Here is a 23,185-nt window from a genome sequence, read left to right as displayed (position 1 = left end):
AAGGAAGCGATGAAGAAGGAGATGGGGGCGGTATTGAAAGTGCTGGTGGAGGAGGCGATTGCCCCGGTGAGGGTGGCGGTATCGAGCACAGCGGCGGAGGGGTGGGAGCAAGGGGAGGCGCTGAAGGAAGTGGAAGAGGCATTATCGCAGCACAGTGATCAACTCAAAGGTGATAGAGACCAACAAGGGTCTGCGAGCCAAAATGGAAGATCTGGAAAACAGATCCAGGCAGCAGAATCTGAGGATCGTGGGTTTGCCCGAAGGGGTGGAAGGCCCGAGGCCGACGGAGTATTTTGCCACGATGTTGGCGGAGCTATTGGGGGAGGGGGAACGATCCCTCTCGATACGAACTGGATCGGGCTCATAGATCGTGGAGGCCTTTACCAAAGGCGAGTGAGGCGCCAAGAGTAGTAACTGTGTGTTTCCGTAGGTATAGCGTGAAGGAGAAGGTCCTATGCTGGGCGTGGGCCTAGGTAGAGTGCTTTTTCAAAGGGTGGTGCAGGCTCAATGGGCCAAATGGCCTCTTTCTTTGCACAATAACTGGTCCATGGTGCAGCATCTGTTTTGAGAATGTGTAAAGTTGCATATTTTAAAACAAACTTTTAAACTTTTTAAGAGTGAGCGTTACTTTCAGGATCACTGTAAAGGAAGGATGGTCAATTGAAGTCATGGGTGACTGGTCCTGATTTAATCTTTGGTTTTGCTGAGTTTGTTATTCTCAGAGGACTGAGGTAGGATATTTCAATATGCTCACATACATTGAAGCTGAGTTTGTGGGAAGTCGGCTGCCACCCACGGGCATCAACTAGGCATGAGCCAGGTGGGCCCCATCTCCAGCAGTGTAACCAGCCTGAGTAACCAGCCCTGTGCCCCTGACACCACCCCTGTACCACACCCCCACACCTATAGATCTCCCCCCCTCAATCAGGCGGACCGGTAGGCAGCGCTGGGAGGGTGTTGTCAACCCCACACAGGCTAGCCAGGGAGGGCCACCACCATGCCCCGGGCACCAACCCCCGCCCCACATACCCGTAGCACCCCCCCCCCCCCCCCGCCCCCCGAGAGGGCTGTCCAAGCCCATCCCCTGGTAGCCACCCACACCAAATGCCAACAAACATACCTCTCACCATGGCCGAGTGCCCTGCACACGAGGCCACCAGCTGTGGACCCCCTGAGCTGCCCGTGTCACAGTGTCTCACACTATGCATTATCTGTCCCCCAGGAGAAGGCGCCACACAACCACAGAGAGAGAGAGCAGACTGGAGGGAGCCTGCCGGACCAGCGACACCTCACCGCCACTGAGCGGATGGTGTTGGGCCTGGTCAGTGGTTCCGAAGAGCGGGCAATCGCCGAGGTGGAAGTCGGTATTGGAGAATCATGGGTGATTATCAGACAGCTTGGTGGATAAGGTGAGGCACCTTAATGAGCCGTGTCTTTTGGAAAATGGGAGAAAGTAATTCTTCAACAAGAAAATGGTTGTGAACAATGTAGAGGCAAGTGTTCCAACAGAAATAGCAGTAACCATCAGGCGTAGCCCAGTGGGAGCACTTCCACACTGTGTGCTGAATTGCATCCATTTGTTCTGGCGCCAGAAGCAGTCGGACTGCAAATCCACAGCAGAATTTCGAGAGGATCAGTCAACATCTGAGCTGCCAGAGATAGCAGTGAGATTTTATTCCCATTCTCTGGGGACAACTGTAAAGCCTGGGAAAATAGATTAAGCTCCATTGCATCATAATAATTAAATATGACACTCATTCCATCAATAAAGTACAATGTTTCAATTAGATTTCTAAAAAGTATTCCCAGTGGGAACGTGAATAAAGCATCTTTATAAAACAAACATATACGCAAGTAAATAAAACATAGATGTGAATTACCCACTGGACTCATTTACAGTACCTGAATGGAAAGTTTGAAGCAATGTATGAAAATAATAGAGAATGTATTTATTTGTTTACGGGATGTGGGTATCGATGCTGGGGCAGCATTTGTTGCCCATCCCTAATTACTCGAGAGAAGGTGGTGGTGAGCTGCCTTCTTGAACCACAGCAGTCTATGTGGTGTAGGTACACCCACAGTGCTGTTAGGGAGGGAGATCCTGCATTTTAACCCAGCGACAGTGAAGGAACGACGATATATTTCTAAGTCAGGGTGGTGGGTGACTTGGAGGGGAAACTCCAGGTGGTAGGGTTCCCAGGTATCTGCTGCCTTGTCCTTGTAGATTGTAGAGGTTATGGGTTTAGAAGGTGCCATTGAAGAAAACTTGGCTTGTCCCTGCAGTGCATCTTGTAGATGGTACGCATGGCTGCTACTATTCATCGGTGGTGAAGACAGTGAATGTTTGTGGAAGAGGTGCCAATCAAGTGGGCTGCTTTGTCCTGGATGGTGTCGAGCTTCTGGAGTGTTGTTGGAGCTGCACTCATCCAGGTAAGTGGCTTGTGCCTTGTAGATAGTGGACAGGCTTTGGGGAGTGAGGAGGTGAGTTACTCGCCTCCCAGCCTTTGACCTGCTATTGTAGCCACGGAATTAATGTGGCTAGTCCAGTTCATAGAACATAGAACAGTACAGCACAGAACAGGCCCTTCGGCCCTCAATGTTGTGCCGAGCCATGATCACCCTACTCAAACCCACGTATCCACCCTATACCCGTAACCCAACAAACCCCCCCCCCCCTTAACCTTACTTTTATTAGGACACTACGGGCAATTTAGCATGGCCAATCCACCTAACCCGCACATCTTTGGACTGTGGGAGGAAACCGGAGCACCCGGAGGAAACCCACGCACACAGGGGGAGGACGTGCAGACTCCACACAGACAGTGACCCAGCCGGGAATCGAACCTGGGACCCTGGAGCTGTGAAGCATTTATGCTAACCACCATGCTACCCTGCTGCCCCAGTTCAGTTTCTGATCAATGGTAACCTCCAGGATGTTGATGACAGTAGGGGATTCAGAGATAGTAATGCCATTGAATCTCAACTGGAGATGGTTAGATTATCTCTTGTTGGAGATGGTCATTGCCTGGCACCTGTGTAGCGTGAATATTGCTTGCCACTTATCAGACTAAGCCTGGAAATTGTCCAGGCCTTGCTGAGTGTGGACATAGAACATAGAACAGTACAGCACAGAACAGGCCCTTCGGCCCTCGATGTTGTGCCGAGCAATGATCACCCTACTCAAACCCACGTATCCCCCCCTTAACCTTACTATTAGGACACTACGGGCAATTTAGCATGGCCAATCCACCTAACCCGCACATCTTTGGACTGTGGGAGGAAACCGGAGCACCCGGAGGAAACCCACGCACACACGGGGAGGACGTGCAGACTCCGCACAGACAGTGACCCAGCCCGGAATCGAACCTGGGACCCTGGAGCTGTGAAGCATTTATGCTAACCACCATGCTACCGTGCCACCCACATGGGCAACTTCAGTATCTGAGGAGCTGTGAATGGCTCTAAATATTTTGTAATCATCAGTGAAAATCCCCACTTCTGACCTTATGATGGAGAGAAGGTCATTGATGAAGCAGCTGAAGGTGGCTGACCTCCAACCACCACAACCATCTTCCTTTGTGCCAGGTATGACTCCAACCAGAGGAGAGTTTCCCCCCTGATTCCCACTGACTGCAGTTTTGTTAGGGATCCTTGAATCCATACTCAGTCAAATATCGCCTTTATGGCAAGGGCAGTCACTCTCACCTCACCAAGTTCAATTCTTTTGTTCCTGTTTGGGCCAAGGCTGTAATGAGACCAGGAGGTAAGTAAGTGGCCCTGGCGGAACCCAACTTTGCGCCAATGAGCAGGTGATAGATGAGCAAGTGCCACTTCATAGCACTATTGATGACTCCTTCCATCACTTTACTGATGACCAAGAATAGACTGATAGGGTGGTAATTGGCTGGGTTGGATTTGTCCTGTTTTTTTTGGATAGGACACACCTGGGCAATTTTTCAGATTGCCGGGGAGATGCCAGTGTTGTAGCTGTACTGGGACAGTTTGACTAGGGATGCGGCAAGTTCTGGAGCACATATCTTCAGTACTATAGTTGGAATATTGTCATTGCTTTCAGTATCCAGTACCTTCAGCCGTTTCTTGATATCATGTGAAACAAATAGTATTGGCTGAAGACTGACATCTGTCATGATGGGGACTTCTGGAGGAGATTGAGATGGATCATCCACTTGGGACTTGTGGCTTAAAATTATTGTGAATGCTCCAGTCTTGTGTCCTGTACTGATGTGCTGGGCTCCTCCATCATGGAAGATGAGAATATTTGTGGAGCCTCCTCCTCCAATGGGTTGTTTAATAGTTCACCACCATTTATTTATGCTGGATGTGACAGAACTGCAGAGCTTAGATCTAATCCATTGGATGTAAGTTTAGATAACTTTCTCATGCAAGCTGCCTGAATAACCAGTAACCAGGAGAGACTAACTTAGAAAGCAGCTAAAAAAAAGAGACGCACAAATAACCAGGAAATCAAGTCACTCACAGAATAACATTGAGGCGATTATCACCACCAAGATGGTTAATAGTCAGGACGGTTAATTACAGTACAATGAACAGTCAGCTGAGTGTCTCTCACACATATTAGCTAACACCAGATAGACACTGGATCAATGGTGTGTAATCTAGTTCCAGATATCAAAGGTATGTGACATTCTTTGCTTTCTCCTGATTGCTGTCCATTCATCTCTCAGGGATTGTTTTGTACATTCAATCACATCCCTATCAATCGTTCTGCTTTTCAGTTGTTCAGCAAATATATTATACCTTTGTTGGAAACATTCTCTTGTGGCATCCAACAAGTCAATAACAAAGAAGAAGTAAAAATGGTATATACAAATTCTTCATGTGAGATGGCAAAGCTCATAGAGTTGATTGTATGTGATCCACACAAATTGAAATTGGCTTTGTGACTAAAGTTGCTGGTGATAAATGGAGAATATTCTGTCTGGGATACAATAACCGTTGAGACCTGTTCTGGGAGTGCAGCTGTTTCCAATGACAGTTCTGAGGAGCAAGTTCACAACACTCATTATTAACTTTGCTGGTGACATGAAGCAAGTGGGTACACAGCAGATAAAAAGATTAATTATCTCCAGAGATATTTGGACTAATTGCGTAGATTGACTGTGATATATCAGGTGGATCTTAATGCAGATAAATGTTGGGTCATTCATAAAGGAGAGCAACAAAGCACATATTTAACAAGAAATAGTCCTACATTAAAGACAGAAAGAACCTGTGTCTAAATTGCTCTTTCTGCATCCACAGGAGATTCTCAAGTGTTTCTCTGAAATGTAATTATAATTGTTCTTTGCACACACAGTCAATTTATGCAAAGAAAGGTCCCACAATTATCTGTGAAATTAATGACTAGTTTGCCTCTGATGTTGTTGAGGGATAAATATTGGTCAGAATACTGGGAAAACCTCTGATTTTCTCCTTTGTTTACAGACAAACAGTTCCCGTTTTGTGATTTTTCTGAAGGACAGCACCTCCAACAGTGCAGCACTCCCTCAGTACTGCTTGGAAGTGTCAGCTTGGATAATGGGCTCAAATCAATACCAGAAGGATGTGGAGGCTTTGCAGAGGGTACAGAAGAGGTTTACCAGGATGTTGCCTGGTATGGAGGGTATTCGCTATGAGGAGAGGTTGGATAAACTCGATTTGTTCTCACTGGAACGGCGGAGGTTGGGGGGGGCGACCTGATAGAAGTCTACAAAATTATGAGTGGCATAGACAGGGTGGATAGTCAGAGGCTTTTTCCCAGAGTGGAAGAGTCAATTATGAGGGGGCATAGGTTTAAGGTGCGAGGGGCAAGGTTTAGAGGAAATGAAATGAAATGAAATGAAAATCGCTTATTGTCACGAGTAGACATCAATGAAGTTACTGTGAAAAGCCCCTAGTTGCCTGTCCGGGGAGGCTGGTACGGGAATTGAACCGTGCTGCTGGCCTGCTTTAAAAGCCAGCGATTGAGATGTACGAGGTAAGTTTTTTGCACAGAGGGTAGTGTGAGTGCCTGGAACTCGCTGCCGGGGAAGGTGGTGGAAGCAGGGATGATAGTGACATTTAAGGGGCATCTTGACAAATACATGAATAGGATGGGAATAGAGGGATACGGACCCCGGAAGTGTAGAAGGTTTGAGGTCAGACGGGCAGCATGGCCAGCAGGCTTGGAGGGCCGAAGGGCCTGTTCCTCGTGATTTTAAATGCCTTCCGTTCAATGGCTAAAATAAAAGTGAATTGCTGGACTGTTCTGAGTTCTGTGTTCTTTGTTCTTTGTTCTTTGATGTACGGTACCGAAACAGGCCATTCAGCCCAACTGTTCTGTGCTGGCCTTTACACTGTACTTGATCCTCCTCCCATCATTCCTCATCTAAATTTATTATTATAAATCCTCTATTCCCATCTCCCTCATGTGTTTATCCAGTTTCTGGATGTGTCAATACAATTCACTTCAACCACTCCCCATTCTCACCACTTTTTTAGTAAAGATGTTTTGTCGGAATTCCTGATTGGATTTCTTGGTGACTATCTTATATTGATGGCCATTTCCACCCAAGAGGAAAGATTTGGTGGAATTGTAACTGTGCCATGTCGTTCTCGAAGGTGGAACAGGAAGTGGGCGCTACTTTCACTCTCTACCTTTCTGTTGGTTCCTATCTGATTACAATTAAAATTTAAAGTGCTGCCGATGTGCACGAGACACACGTGTGATCATCCGGTGGTAGAAGCCTCTCAGTGATGAAACCCGCCATCAGCTGACAGTGTATCCACACTGACTATTCATTATTGATTGTTTCTAGATGTTTTTCTTTTCCACCCTTTAAACAGGATTTTATTATTCTTCCTACCACCGATGTTAAGGTGACTGTTGTATAAATCCCTAGGTGTGTTCTGTTCCTCTTCTAAAATATAGAAATTGTGTTAGCTATCCACCAGTCCTCTGCATGAGACCTTGTCCAATGGATTGTTAAATTTGTGTCGTAATACCCCTGCTGTCTTTTCCCTAGATTATTTAATACATGGATGCAATCCATCTGAACCAGAATTCAGATTCTCCTTGAGTTTGTTTAGTTTACTCAACACATCCCCTTTTTTAAATTTAAAATGTACTTGATTCATTTCTCATCTCATTATTCAATGTCATGTCTCCTGCTCTCTCTCTCTGGTAAATAACAAAGCAAAATAAGGATTTGATATTTCTGTTGTCTCTGTATCATTACTGAGTTAGCCAGTTGAGATGTGAAGCTGCATAGGTCATTCTACATTGGAATATATACACACCTGCTCTGAAAGGGCGAGTTAGAGAGATGGTAACAGCTTTCATGGATTTTTTGCAGGAACAGTAGGGAAGGAAATTGGATTCACTTGATTAAGAACATCAGTAGTTGGATTGTGTGGAGATAAAATAATCAGACGTGGCCGTCACTTGCTCTGGGCTTTCCTACTGTTTTTGGGATGAACAGAGAAGGGTTAAGAATTTGTGAGGCTGCTGGGTTTGACATGTAATTCCGTGGGGTGGGAGAGGCCTCAGAAAGTCACAGACCCCCTGCTTGTTGCAAGCGCTACATCATTTCTCCCTGGACCATTTGGCATGAATATGACTGAACCCATTGTCAGCAGCAGATCCACTGATCTGCTCTTGACTTTTCATTTCTCTCATTGTCTGGCGTGAAACTGAACAGAAAACAGCAGCTGCTTTGTGAGGTGAAGGACTGGCCACTGCCCAGCTCTCGATTGTGACTGGCTTCCTGTAGGAAGAATTGGGTTTTATTTTAGCCATTGACCGGAAGGCATTTAAAATCATGAGTGATGCAAAGATTTTAAAAAACAACAAAAATGAAAAGGAAAAAATGGACCAGTATGTTTGGGAAATTAACCTTTTCTACAACTGCAATGGGAGTTGTTCAGCTCCTATTATTCAATAACCTTCTCAGTAACTGAATGTAAAAATTCTGTGATGTTGTAAGAATGGGAAATGATTGGATCACTCTTTCAAAGATCTATCGCAGGCCAAATGGGCAAATGGTCCTTCTGCACTGCCAGATTATTTGATTCTATAAATTCCAGAATAATTTCCTTGACTTTCCTTGACTTTCCCTCAGATTTAAGGCACTGGAGATGAGAGCAGTACTGAGGAATAGCCAGGGTAACAGTGAGTAATGGTTTTATTGGGGACTCAGACATGTTAGATTAACAAATCTGCAGCTGTATAAATGTTGTGACAAACAGAAGGCCAAGGCTAGATTGTTGAGATTTTAGAAGTGCAGTTGTAAGTGATTAGGGGGATATTATTTCCATGGCTGGATACAAAAGGAGGTAAGGTTGTGATGTGGAAGGGGAATGTGGGTTGACAGTGATACAAGGAGGTGATCGGAGATGACCTTATCTGTATATGATGAGACTGGCATGACCATGTAAGATGGCAAAATCAAAGGGGTGGCAATGAATATGGTTTACAAAGCGGGATGAGGGGGCTGTCCTGTGACAGGGGCATTCAGTATTTAGGAAGTCAGACAAAAAGGAAAAGTTGGTGGTGTTGTATTTCTAGTTAAAGAGGAAATTAATGCAATAGTGAGCAAGGATATTAGCTCTGACAATGTGGAATCTGTATGGGTAGAGTTGAGAAATACCATGGGGCAAAAACCATGAGTGGGTATTGTATATAGACCCCCAGTGGGTGTATATAGACCCCCAGTGGGTATTGTGTATATAGACCCCCAGTGGGTGTATATAGACCCCCAGTGGGTATTGTGTATAGACCCCCAGTGGGTGTATATAGACCCCCAGTGGGTATTGTATATAGACCCCCAGTGGGTATTGTGTATATAGCCCCCAGTGGGTATTGTATATAGACCCCCAGTGGGTATTGTGTATATAGATCCCCAGTGGGTATTGTGTATATAGACCCCCAGTGGGTGTATATAGACCCCCAGTGGGTATTGTGTATATAGACCCCCAGTGGGTATTGTATATAGACCCCCAGTGGGTATTGTGTATATAGACCCCCAGTCGGTATTGTATATAGACCCCCAGTGAGTATTGTGTATATAGCCCCCAGTGGGTATTGTATATAGACCCCCAGTGGGTATTGTGTATAGACCCCCAGTGGGTATTGTGTATATAGACCCCCAGTGGGTATTGTGTATATAGACCCCCAGTGAGTATTGTGTATATAGCCCCCAGTGGGTATTGTGTGTATAGACCCCCAGTGGGTATTGTGTATATAGACCCCCAGTGGGTATTGTGTGTATAGACCCCCAGTGGGTATTGTGTATATAGACCCCCAGTGGGTATTGTGTATATAGACCCCCAGTGGGTATTGTGTATATAGACCCCCAGTGGGTATTGTGTATATAGACCCCCAGTGGGTATTGTGTATATGGACCCCCAGTGGGTATTGTGTATATAGACCCCCAGTGGGTATTGTGTATATAGACCCCCAGTGGGTATTGTATATAGACCCCCAGTGGGTATTGTGTATATAGACCCCCAGTGGGTATTGTGTATATAGACCCCCAGTGGGTATTGTGTATATAGACCCCCAGTGGGTATTGTGTATATAGACCCCCAGTGGGTATTGTGTATATAGACCCCCAGTGGGTATTGTACATAGACCCCCAGTGGGTATTGTGTATATAGACCCCCAGTGGGTATTGTGTATATAGACCCCCAGTGGGTATTGTATATAGACCCCCAGTGGGTATTGTGTATATAGACCCCCAGTGGGTATTGTGTATATAGACCCCCAGTGGGTATTGTGTATAGACCCCCAGTGGGTATTGTATATAGACCCCCAGTGGGTATTGTATATAGATCCCCAGATTGCAGTGGTGATATTGGGAATGGCATTAACAGGAAATCAGAGATACATGCAATAAAAGAACACCTGTAATTATGGGTGATTTTAATCTGCATATGGATTTGTGAAATCAAATTAGTCACAATATCTTGGAGGAGGAACTCCTGGAGTGTGTACGGGATCGTTTTCTGGACCAATAGGTTAGGAACCAACTAGAGAACAGGCCATCCTAGACTGGGTACTGTGTAATGAGAAAGGAATCATTGGCAATCTAGTTGTGCGAGACCCCTTGGGGATGAGCAGCCATAATATGACAGAATTTGTCATCAAGGTGGAGTGTGACAGTGGGCAGCACGTGGCGTAGTGGTTAGCACTGGGACTGCAGTGCTGAGGCCCCGGGTTCGAATCCAGGCCCTGGGTCACTGTCCGTGTGGAGTTTGCACATTCTCCCTGTGCCTGCATGGGTTTCACCCCCACAACCCAAAGATATGGATAGGTGGATTGGCCACGTTAAATTGTCCCTTAAATGGAAAAAAAATTGGATACTCTAAATTTATAGAATAAGAAAGATGGAGAGTGACATAGTTGATTCTGAGACCTGAATCGTAATAAAGGGAACTATGATGACATGAGGCGTGAGCTGGCCTTGATCGATTGGGGAATATTGCTTAAAGGGATGGCATTGCTTAGGCAATGGCAAACATTCAAGGAGCGCATGGGGGGAACTGCGACAATTGTTTATTCCTGTCTGGCCCAAACAGGAAAGGTGGCCAATCCATGACTTACAAGGGAAATTAGAGATAGTATTCAATCCAAGGAAGAAGCATTCAAATTGGGTAAGTAAAACAACAGGTTTGAGAATTGGGATCTGTTTAGAATTCAACAAAGAAGGACCAAGGGATTGATTAAGAAGGGGAAAATAGAGTACGAGAGTAAGCTTGTAGGGAACGTAAAAACTGACTGTAAATGTTTCTATAGGTATGTGAAGAGAAAACGATTGGTGAAGACAAATGTAGGTCCCTTACAGTCAGAAACGGGAATAATGGGGGGGGGGGGGACACACAAAGATATGGTTGAGTAACTAAACACATACTTTGGTTCCGTCTTCACAAATGAGGACACACATAAGATATCAGAAATGTTGGGGAACGCAGGGTTTAGTGAGAGGGAGGAACTGAAGAAGATCAATATTAGTAGAGAAATGGGGAAATTGATGGGATTGAAGGCTGATAAATCCCCAGGGCCTGATAATCTACATCCCAGATAATTTAAGGAAGTGGCTCTCGAAGCAATGGATGCATTGGTGGTCATCTTCCAAAGTTTCAAAGACTCTGGAACAGTTCCTACAGATTGGAGGGTAGCTAATGTAACCCCACTATTTAAAATGGGAGGTAGAGAGATAACACGGATTTATAGACCAGGAAGCCTGACGTCGGTAGTGGGAAAAGTTCTAGAATCCATTATCAAAGATTTTATAGCAGAGAACTTAGAAAACAGTGGGAGAATCAGACAGAGTCAGCATGGATTTATGAAGGGGAAATGATGCTTGACAATCAATAAAAGCAAATTACTGAGGATGCTGGCATCTGAAATGAAAGAGAAAATGCTGGAAAATCTCAGCAGGTCTGGCTTTCCCTACAGATGCTGCCCGACCTGCTGAGATTTTCCAGCATTTTCTCTTTCGTTTCATGCTTGACAATCTGTTGGAATTCTTCAATGATGTAACTAGTAGAGTTGATGAGGGGGAGCCAGTGGATGTGATCTATTTGGACTTTCAGAAGGCTTTCGACAAAGCCCCAGATAAGAGATTAGTGTGTAAAATTAAAGCACATGGGGTTGGGGGTACTGTATTGAGATGGATAGAAAACTGGTTGGCAGACAGGAAACAAAGATTAGGAATTAAGGGATCTTTTTACAAGTGGCAGGCAGTGACTAGTGGGGTATCACAGGAATCGGTGCTGGGACCCCAGTTATTCACAATATATATTAATGCTGTGGATGAGGAAATAAAATTTAATATCTCCAAATTTGTAGATGACAGCAAGTTGGGTGGGAGGGTGAGCTGTGAGGAGGATGCAGAGATCCTTCAGTGTGGTTTGGACAAGTTGAGTGAGTGGGCACATGAATGGCAGATGCAGTATAATTTGGATAAATGAGGTTATCCACTTTGTAGCAAAAATGGGAAGGCAGACTACTACCTGAATGGCCAAAAATTAGGAGAGGGGCCAAAAGAGAAAATGCTGGAAAATCTCAGCAGGTCTGGCAGCATCTGTAGGGAGAGAAAAGAACTAACGTTTCGAGTCCAGATGACTCTTTGGCAAAGCTAAAAGGCATAGAAAGTGGAAGATATTCATACTGTAGGGTGAGGGAATGAAAGATGAGTCACAGTTGGAGAAACCAAGGGAAAAGAGTGCTAAAGGCAGTCCCCAGAGAGAATAAAAGGTGTGAAAGGATTACCCTCTGATTTTAGTTTCTCTGCTGTTTGGCCTTTCACATTGTTTATTCTCTCTGGGGACTGCCATTAGCACTCTTTTCCCTTAGTTTCTGTGGCTATGACTCATTTTTAATTCCCTTGCTCCACAGTATAAATATCTCCCACTTTCCATGTGTTTTAGCTTTGACAAAGGGTTATCTGGACTCGAAACGTTAGCTCTTTTCTCTCCCTACAGATGCTGCCAGACCTGTTTTTCTGATTTTCCAGCGTTTTCTCTTTGGTTTCAGATTCCAGCATCCGCAGTAATTTGCTTTTATTTAATTAGGAGAGGGGAATGTGCAACGAGACCTGGGTGTCCTCATACACCAGTCGCTGAAGGTAAGCATGCAGCTACAGCAGGCGGTAAAGAAGGCCAATGGTACGCTGCCCTTCATTGCGAGAGGTTTCGAGTACAGGAGCAGGGATGTCTTGCTGCAATTATACAGGGCCTTGGTGAGGCCACACCTGAAATATTGTGTGTAGTTTTGGTCTCCTTATCTGAGGAAGGATGATCATGCTCAAGAGGGAGTGTAGCGAAGGTTTACCAGGCTGATTCCTGGGGTGGCAGGATGGGTTTATGAGGAAGATTTAGTCAGTTAGGATTGTATTCGCTGGAGTTCAGAAGAATAAGAGGGGATCTCATAGAAACCTATAAAATTCTAACAGGACTGGACAGGGTAGATGCCGGAAGGATGTTCCCGATGGTGGAGGTATTCTGAACCAGGGGTCACAGTCTGAGGATACAGGTGTGGTAGTCTGTGTAGAGGTAATAGGTACTTAGTAATGCTGGAACACCATTGGTAGATAATGTATGCTTTCCATTGGTCGATTCTGTATGGTAGCTCCGCCCTGCAAGGCGGGGTATAAGAGCCCGTGACGCCCCAGCAACTTTCTTTCTGTACCTGAGCTGCTGGGGGGGGGGGGGAAACATCTAGCTTATTAAAGCCTTCAGTTGGACTACAACCTCGCTTTAGTAGTCATTGATCGTGACTGCTTAGAGTTAGATGAAGAGAAATTGGGTGGCACAGTGGTTAGCACTGCTGCCTCACAGCTCCAGGGTCCTGGATTCAATTCCGGCCTCGGTTGACTGTGTGGAGTTTGCGCTTTCTCCCCGAGTCTGCGTGGGTTTCCTCCGGATGCTCTGGTTTCCTCCCACAGTCCAAAGATGTGCAGGTTAGGTGGATTGGCCGTGCTAAATTGACCTTAGTGTCCAAAAGGTTAGGTGGGGTTACTGGGTTACAGGGATAGGGTGGAGGTGTGGGCTTAGGTAGGGTGCTCTTTCCAAGGGCCGGTGCAGACTCAATGGGCCGAATGGCCTCCTTCTGCACTGTAAATTCTATGATTCTATGAAATTTCTTCACCTGGAGAGTGGTGAGCTTGTGGAATTCATTACCACAGAAAGTAATCGAGGCCAATCAAGAAGCAGTTAGATATCACACTTGGGGCAACGGGGAATCGAAGGATATTAGGGAAAGTGGGATTAGGCGATTGAGTTGGATGATCAGCCATGATCATTATGAATGGTGAAGCAGGCTCGAAGGGCAGAATGGCCTCCTGCCTGTATGTTCTATGTTTCTATGCTGAGAGGCTCAATAAATTGTTTTTTAATTTAGTTTAGTTTGGTTTGGAAGAATGAGAGGTGATCTCATTGAAACACGCAAAGGGTTTTACAGGATGGATGCTAAGTGACTGTTTCATCTCACTGTGCGGAGTGGACAGGAAAACTGAGTTAAAACCCAGGATCAGCCATGATGGTGTTGAATGGCGGAGCTGCTCGATGGGCGGAGTTGCTCGATGGGCAGAGCTGCTCGATGGGCGGAGCTGCTCGATGGGCGGAGCTGCTCGATGGGCGGAGCTGCTCAATGGGCGGAGCTACCTGATGGGCGGAGCTTCTCGATGGGCAGAGCTGCTCGATGGGCGGAGCTGCTCGATGGGCGGAGCTTCTCGATGGGCGGAGCTGCTCGATGGGCGGAGCTGCCTGATGGGCGGAGCTGCTTGATGGGCGGAGCTCCTATTTCTTGCCTCCTTGTGGAAGGGGGCAGTGAACTTGGAGGAGAGAGAAACATGATGGTTTGAGATGAAGGTTGACATTACTGAGCGTGAGAAAGTGTTTGATGCAACAATGCTGGCAGTACATTCCAGACCACAGCAATTCACTGTACCAAAACTTTCTCCTCATATCTCCTCCTTTATTTTAAATAATTTTATTTCATAATAATAATCTTTATTATTGTCACAAGCAGGCTTACATTAACACTGCAATGAGGTTGCTGTGAAAATCTTAATCGCCACATTCCAGTGCCTGTTCTTAAAGTTACAAAAGCAGAATGGAGATGGAAAGTCCTTCATCCATCTCACTACCTGCTTGAATCCAATGGTCTCCACAAGTCAGACATACAAGGTCCACACTGACAAGAAAAGGCAGTGCACCTCATCTTGTGCTCAACTGACGCTTCATCTTAGTCGAAAGGCCACATTATTCTTGTAAACCTGTGTCCCTGATAATTTCCCTTCCTGCCCGTATGATGCGACCATCAATTCACTCAGAGACACGAGTTGAAGTAAACTGTGGCTTTAATCGACTTACAACTGAGCCTGCCTGCGACTAGCTGAACTGAAGGCAGGCTCGCAAGACCACAGCACTTTATACTTCCTGCTGGGGGCGGAGCCAAGGATGGAGCCCTATACATGCTCCTCATCTCCCCCTGTGGGCAGAGCAGCGCAACGGCGCACAGATGGAGCCCACAGGGACACAGTAATATACAGTGTGGATTTATAGGTTATACATTCACCACACCGTATCCCCAGTCTACCCAACAAAACCCTTTGTAAATCCCTGTAACCACCATCCCCTTCTCAATTGCTGGCTGAATGCTAACATTGTCAAGTTTATTAGCTCAGTAACATGTGTGTATTTTTACTTTGTAAAAGTTTAATGAGTTTTCAATAAATTACATTGTTATTTAAAGCAGATGCTAATTATTAATGTAAAAGTATAACATTAAATGAGAAAAGTATTGTCAATATTTTCATGCACTAACACTTACACAGTGAATATACATTAAAATCTTTGTGATTCTTGGGGGGGATTTTGTTGTTTTTGAATCTATTTCTCAACCTTTGCTTCTCTATTCAGGTATTTTACATATTTGACCCTCTGGAATTTAACAGATTTAATATCTAGAGTCTGCATTTATTTTTCTTGTTTCTTTCAAATTGTTTTTTGGTTAATTGGTTTATTGATCAGACTCCGTGCTCTCTCTCTCTCTGGTAGTTAAAAAGTGCTGATGTTCAGGAACAGCTGGTTTCCTGCAGTTTCATTGCAGCAGCGAGAGAGAGGAATAGTCAGAGAGAGGGGGGAGAGAAACAGCCAGAGACAGAGAGACAGAAACAGCGATAGTCAGAGAGAGGGGGAGAGAAACAGCCAGAGACAGAGAGACAGAAACAGCGATAGTCAGAGAGAGGGGGAGAGAAACAGCCAGAGATAGAGAGACAGAAACAGCGAGGCAGAAAAATAGCGAAAGACAGACAGAAAGGAGGTGAGAGACACATCGACACGGCAAAGACACAGAGAAATAGACCGAGAGAGAAATGGACTAAAAGAGTGGGGAGAGAGAGGGAGTGAGACTGGGCTGAGTGAGAGGGAGGGAGGGAGAGAGAGAGATTGGGCTGAGGAGTGAATGAGACGGAGGGAGGGAGGCTGAGTGGGTGAGAGGGAGGAAGGCTGAGTGAGAGAGGGAGGGAGGGAGGCTGAGTGGGTGAGAGGGAGGGAGGGAGGCTGAGTGGGAGGGAGGGAGGGAGGCTGAGTGGGTGAGAGGGAGGGAGGGAGGCTGAGTGGGTGAGAGGGAGGGAGGGAGGAAGGCTGAGTGAGAGAGGGAGGGAGGCTGGAGGGAGGGAGGCTGGGCTGAGTGAGTGAGAGGGACGGAGGGAGGGAGGCTGAGTGAGAGGGAGGGACGGAGGGAGGGAGGGAGGCTGGGCTGAGTGGGTGAGAGGGAGGCTGAGTGGGAGGGAGGGAGAGAGGCTGAGAGGGACGGAGGGAGGGAGGAGGGAGGCTGAGAGGGACGGAGGGAGGGAGGAAGGGAAGCTGAGTGAGAGGGAGGGAGGGAGGCTGAGTGAGAGGGAGGGAGGGAGGCTGAGTGGGTGAGAGGGAGGCTGAGTGGGAGGGAGGGAGAGAGGCTGAGAGGGACGGAGGGAGGGAGGGAAGCTGAGTGAGAGGGAGGGAGGGAGGGAGGAAGGGAAGCTGAGTGAGAGGGAGGGAGGGAGGGAGGCTGAGTGAGAGGGAGGGAGGGAGGGAGGCTGTGGGTGAGAGGGAGGCTGAGTGGGAGGGAGGGAGAGAGGCTGAGAGGGACGGAGGGAGGGAGGGAAGCTGAGTGAGAGGGAGGGAGGGAGGAAGGGAAGCTGAGTGAGAGGGAGGGAGGGAGGGAGGGAGGGAGGAAGGGAAGCTGAGTGAGAGGGAGGGAGGGAGGCTCCGTTTCCTGCCCACATTCCCTCTGCCTTTCCTGTGGATGCGGATGGAGATGCCGGGATGCAGGGCTGTGCTGTTGGCTGCCCGCTGCCCGGGGATGGAGAGCTGGTCATTGCTGCTGCTGCTGCTGCTGGGTCTGTCCCCAGCAGCCAGCTCCCAACTCCTCAGCGGTAAGTTCATACAATCAACTCAACTGGCGGCACCTTCCTCCCACTTTCCATCTGGGAGCTCCTGGGAATGTTTCATCCTGAAATCCTGGCAATGATTGGAGTGGGAGCCGAGTGACTCCAGAATCTCTGGGATATGGGATTGGGAGCTGGGTGATTCACGAATCTCTGGGATTTGGGAGCTGGGTGATTCCGGAATCTCTGGCATTTGGGAGCTAGGTGATTCCAGAATCTCTGGGATTTGGGAGTTGGGTGATTCCAGAATCTCTGGAATATGGGATTGGGAGCTGGGTGATTCCAGAATCTCTGGGATTTGGGAGCTGGGTGATTCTGGAATCTCTGGGATTTGGGAGCTGGGTGATTTTGGAATTTATGGGATTTGGGAGCTGGGTGATTTTGGAATCTATGGGATTTGGGAGCTGCGTGATTCCAGAATCTCTGGGATTTGGGAGCTGGGTGATTCTGGAATCTCTGGGATTTGGGAGCTGGGTGATTCTGGAATCACTGCGATTTGGGAGCTAGGTGATTCCAGAATCTCTGGGATTTGGGAGCTGGGTGATTCTGGAATCTCTGGCATTTGGGAGCTAGGTGATTCCAGAATCTCTGGGAGTTGGGTGATTCCAGAATCTCTGGGATATGGGATTGGGAGCTTGGTGATTCCAGAATCTCTGGCATTTGGGAGCTGGGTGATTCTGGAATCTCTGGCATTTGGGAGCTAGGTAATTCCAGAATCTCTGGGAGTTGGGTGATTCCAGAATCTCTGGGATATGGGATTTGGGAGCTGTGTGATTCCAGAATCTCTGGGATTTGAGAGCTGGGTGATTCTGGAATCACTGCGATTTGGGGGCTAGGTGATTCCAGAATCTCTGGGATTTGGGAGCTGGGTGATTCCGGAATCTCTGGCATTTGGGAGCTGGGTGATTCCAGAATCTCTGTGATTTGGGAGTTGGGTGATTCCAGAATCTCTGGGATATGGGATTGGGAGCTGGGTGATTCCAGAATCTCTGGGATTTGGGAGCTGGATGATTCTGGAATCTCTGGGATTTGGTAGCTGGATGATTCCAGAATCTATGGGATTTGGGAGCTGTGTGATTCCAGAATCTCTGGGATTTGGGAGCTGGGTGATTCTGGAATCTCTGGGATTTGGGAGCTGGGTGATTCTGGATTCTCTGGGATTTGGGAGCTGGGTGATTCCGGAATCTCTGGGATTTGGGAGCTAGGTGATTCCGGAATCACTGGGATTTGGGAGCTAGGTGATTCCAGAATCTCTGGGATATGGGATTGGGATCTGGGTGAATCCAGAATCTCTGGGATATGGGATTGGGATCTGGGTGATTCAGGAATCTCTGGGATTTGGGTGCTCAGTGACTCCGCAATTGCTGGGATATGGGATTGGGAGCTGGATGATTCCAGAATCTGGGATTTGGGAGCTGGGTGATTCTGGAATCTCTGGGATTTGGGAGCCATGTGACTCCGGAATCTCCGGGTTTGGGAGTTGGGTGAATCCGGAATTTCTGAGATTGGGAGTTTAGTGAATCCGGAATCTCTGGGATTGGGAGTTTAGTGAATCCGGAATCTCTGGGATTGGGAGCTGGGTGAATCTGGAATCTCTGGGATTGGGAGCTGGGTGAATCTGGAATCTCTGGGATTGGGAGCTGGGTGAATCTGGAATCTCTGGGATTGGGAGTTTAGTGAATCCGGCATCTTTCAGTCAATGCAGACTGGCAATTTCTGCTTCTCTCTCTGGGCGGCTCCAGTTTATCAAATAAACATTCAGACTAAAGAAAAGGAAAACTTCCAAAATTTCCATTTGCCTCTGCTTTTACATTTTTTGCTCACTAGGGGTGAGGGGTATTGGGGCTCAGAGGGTCAATAGGGATTGGGGTGAGAGGGTCAATAGGGATTGGGTGAGAGAGGCAATAGGGATGGGAGTGAGAGGGGCAATAGGGATTGGGGTGAGAGGGGCAATAGGGATTGGGGTGAGAGGGGAAATAGGGATTGGGGTGAGAAGGGCAATAGGGATTGGGGTGAGAGAGGCAATAGGGATTGGGCTGAGAGGGGCAATAGGGATTGGGGTGAGAGGGGCAATAGGGATTGGGGTGAGAGGGTCAATAGGGATTGGGGTGGGAGGGTCAATAGGGATTGGGGTGAGAGGGGCAATAGGGATGGGGTGAAAGGGGCAATAGGGATGGGAGTGAGAGGATCAATAGGGATTGGGGTGAGAGAGGCAATAGGGATGGGAGTGAGAGGGGCAATAGGGATTGGGCTGAGAGGGGCAATAGGGATTGGGGTGAGAGGGGCAATAAGGATTGGGGTGAGAGGGGCAATAGGGATTGGGGTGAGAGGGTCAATAGGGATTGGGGTGAAAAGGGTCAATAGGGATTGGGGTGAGAGGGGCAATAGGGATTGGGGTGAGAGGGGCAATAGGGATTGGGGTGAAAGGGGCAATAGGGATGAGAGTGGCTGGGGCAATAGAGATTGGGGTGAGAGGGGCAATAGGGATTGGGGTGAGAGGGGCAATAGGGATTGGGGTGAGAGAGGCAATAGTGATGGGGTGAGAGGGGCAATAGGGATGGGGTGGCTGGGGCAATAGGGATTGGGGTGAGAGGGGCAATAGGGATTGGGGTGGGAGGGTCAATAGGGATCGGGGTGAGAGGGGCAATAGGGATAGTGGTGAGAGGGTTAATAGGGATGGGGGTGAGAGGGGCAATAGGGATGGGGGTGAGAGGGGCAATAGGAATGGGGCTGAGAGGGGCAATAGGGATGGGGGTGAGAGGGGCAATAGGGATTGGGGTGAGAGAGGCAATAGGGATTGGGGTGAGAGGGGCAATGGGGATTGGGGTGAGAGAGGCAATAGGGATTGGGATGAGAGGGGCAATAGGGATTGGGGTGAGAGAGGCAATAGGGATGGGGTGAGAGGGGCAATAGGGATTGGGGTGAGAGGGGCAATAGGGATTGGGGTGAGAGAGGCAATAGGGATGGGATGAGAGGGGCAATAGGGATTGGGGTGAAAGAGGCAATAGGGATTGGGGTGAGAGAGGCAATAGGGATTGGGGTGAGAGAGGCAATAGGGATTGGGGTGGCTGGGGCAATAGGGATTGGGGTGAGAGGGGCAATAGGGATTGGGGTGAGAGAGGCAATAGGGATGGGGTGAGAGGGGCAATAGGGATTGGGGTGAGAGAGGCAATAGGGATTGGGGTGAGAGAGGCAATAGGGATTGGGGTGGCTGGGGCAATAGGGATTGGGGTGAGAGGGGCAATAGGGATTGGGGTAAGAGAGGCAATAGGGATGGGGTGAGAGGGGCAATAGGGATTGGGGTGAGAGAGGCAATAGGGATTGGGGTGAGAGAGGCAATAGGGATGGGGGTGAGAGGGTCAATAGGGATTGGGGTGAGAGGGGCAATAGGAATGGGGTGAGAGGGGCACTAGGGATGGGGGTGAGAGGGGCAATAGGGATTGGGGAAGAGAAGGGGTGATCCCAACAATTCCACTCCTCTAACAGGGTTAAATGGGCTTTAATGGTTAAATGATGAGGATACGTTACAAATACGAGACTAGTATTCTCTTGAACGTGGAAAGTTAAGCAATCATATTGAGGTGTTTACGATGATTAAACAAGGTCGATGGAGAGAAGGTGGGGAGGATACGGGGAGGGGGTGGGGAGAGGGTGGGGGGGGGGGGGGGGGTGATTCCAGAACAAGGGAGAAGAACCTTAAAACTGGAGCCAGCTGTTCAGGGGGCTGTCAGGAATCATTTATTAATTTGAAGGGAAATCTGCAACTTTCCCACAAACCCTTCAAGCCTGATGTTGGTGCTCAATTGAAAATATCAAAACATGAAAATATTTTTAATGAGCTCGTGTTAATCACATGGACCTAATGATTTGCATCTCTGGGTTTTAAATTGGTAAATGAGGAATTTGCAGATGCTTCATCCATAAACTTCCAAAGCTATCCTTTCAGGATTTTTTTAGATGAAATTACAAATATAACTCGTCCATGATTTAAGAAAGATGAGAGAGAAACAGGAAGTGATCAATCTGATCAGTCTAACGTGCTGTGGGCAATATTTGGAGTCTATCATTAAGGACGGACTAACTTTGAGAAATTTCAGCTTATAAGCAAAAAGGAACAGCAGTTTCTATAAAGTCAGTTATGTTTAACTTAGTAAAGTAATTTTATTGAAGTAATTCAAGTCTCGGACAGGAGACTGTCTAATGTGTGTCATTTATATGGACTTAATATTAATATTCAGAATGCCTGAGAATTTGGGTATAATTGAATGAGGTGAATGTTCTGACTGGTTTTGGCATCTCCATCTTTCTCTGTTAACATGAGAAAATCAATTGAGTATCTGACCACAAACCTCAGCAGAGAAAGATCGGCAGCTAACTCCATGATCAGTTTTATTTGAGGAAGCATTTACTCAACTTCATCACTGACTTTGACACACTCCAACTCCAGCACATTTTAAATTATCATTTTCTTTGGTTAAATTTCAGAGCATTAGTGAATTAGAAGGCAGTGATAATGGACTCCAGAGAGCAGGACTGTTCCCTTGAAATAGAAATTTTTCACTGATTGAACTTTCATTAATTTCTCTGTTGTCAGTTTTCCTTTCTTATATTTCCCGTTTCCGCTCATCGGTAGTTTATATGTGGTGCCCGGAAGACGAGGGTCAGGTGGCTACTTGGCCATGGTGGGCACCATAGTCGGGCACAATCTCATCTCCACCTGACATCCACACATTTGGGACCACTGAGTCAGAGAGGAGATGGGTAGCGCGATTCTCCGGAAACATTTGTGAGTGTGGTAGGGAGCGGGAACTGCCACGAGCTTCCCACCGCTCAGCCCAGCGAGGCCAGCAACGCTATTCAACGTTAATTGGTCCACCTAACGAGGCCTCACGGGCTTCTCGCCGCAAATGGAGGCTCGCCAGCAGATTCACCAGGACCGCGCTTGCCAGCTCTCCGCTAACAAGGTCGAGCAGCACTTACACAGCCAGCTCCACTCAGCTCGCAGCCATGATGCCGAGGAGACCGGCCCCAAGGTTTGGAGATGCAGACATGGGGAGTCTCCTGGATACATTGGAGGCCAGGAGGGATGTCCTGTTCCCCTGATGGTCCTGGAGGATGAGCCACAGGACAGCCAGTGCTGCCAGGGACAAAGTGGCAGCAACCGTCAGCTTGGGAAGTGTAACCAGGAGCACCGGCCCCAAGTACCATAAGAAGGTCAACAACCTGCACGGGGCAGCATGGGTGAGCTGACACCAACGCCACCCCCCGCACCCCACGAGACTTTCTGCCCCACGTTAGCATCCACCCCACAAACCCTCCATGCGGCCCCAGACCCTCCCTTCACCTCCCACCCCCACTACTGTGACCCATGCATGTGGCTAACGATGCCCTCTCTGTGTCTCCGTAGGAGAAGTTCGCCCACAATCGCCGGGTAAGGGCCCAGACTGGTGCTGGGGTGCTTTAATGGTCCTCATGCATTTGGTCTGAACTGAACAGAAACATATTTTAAATTGTGGCTTGTGCCAGAAAACATGATTTGTGTTCAACAAAACTGATAGTTTGTTGAGGGGAGAATGAGGAAATGCAGAGGGTTCAGTATATAAGACCATAAGACCTTAAACATAGGAGCAGGATGAGGCCATTCGGCCCATCGAGTCTGCTCCGCCATTCAATCATGGCTGATATTTTCTCATCCCCATTCTCCTGCCTTCTCCCCATAACCCCTGATCCCCTTATTGATCAAGAACCTATCTATCTCTGTCTTAAAGACACCCAGTGATTTGGCCTCCACAGCCTTCTGCGGCAAAGAGTTCCACAGATTCACCACCCTCTGGCTGAAGAAATTCCTCCTCTGTTTTAAAATATTGTCTCTTTAGTCTGAGATGGTCTCCTCTGCTTCTAGTTTTTCCTGCAAGTGTCCACTCTATCTCCATGTCCACTCTATCCAGGCCTCGCAGTATCCTGTAAGTTTTAATAAGATCCCCCCTCATCCTTCTAAACTCCAACGAGTACAGACCCAAAGTCCTCAACCGTTCCTCATATGACAAGTTCTTCATTCCAGGGATCATTCTTGTGAACCTCCTCTGGACCCTTTCCAAGGCCAGCACATCCTTCCTTAGATACGGGGCCCAAAACTGCTCACAATACTCCAAATGGGGTCTGACCAGAGCCTTATACAGCCTCAGAAATACATCCCTGGTCTTGTACTCTAGCCCTCTCGACATGAATGCTAACATTGCATTTGCCTT

The 23,185-nt window shown here is 47.5% G+C and overlaps 1 protein-coding gene across 1 annotated transcript in view; it reads left to right on the top strand.

The window, feature by feature from the left end:
• Nucleotides 1–16,751: 16,751 nt before the first annotated feature.
• The window catches only part of LOC119954449 (layilin-like), a 34,602-nt gene continuing 28,168 nt past the window's right edge, over nucleotides 16,752–23,185 (top strand). Inside the window, exon 1 of the mRNA XM_038779668.1 lies at nucleotides 16,752–16,925. Coding sequence (XP_038635596.1) covers nucleotides 16,796–16,925 — 130 coding nt within the window. The 5' untranslated portion in view covers nucleotides 16,752–16,795. The remainder of the gene's footprint in view (nucleotides 16,926–23,185) is intronic.

This window comes from Scyliorhinus canicula, chromosome 19 (assembly GCF_902713615.1).
Source record: "Scyliorhinus canicula chromosome 19, sScyCan1.1, whole genome shotgun sequence".
Lineage (NCBI taxonomy): Eukaryota > Metazoa > Chordata > Chondrichthyes > Carcharhiniformes > Scyliorhinidae > Scyliorhinus > Scyliorhinus canicula.
Note: the sequence above shows the minus strand (reverse complement) of the source record. Positions and strands in the feature narration are given on the sequence as shown.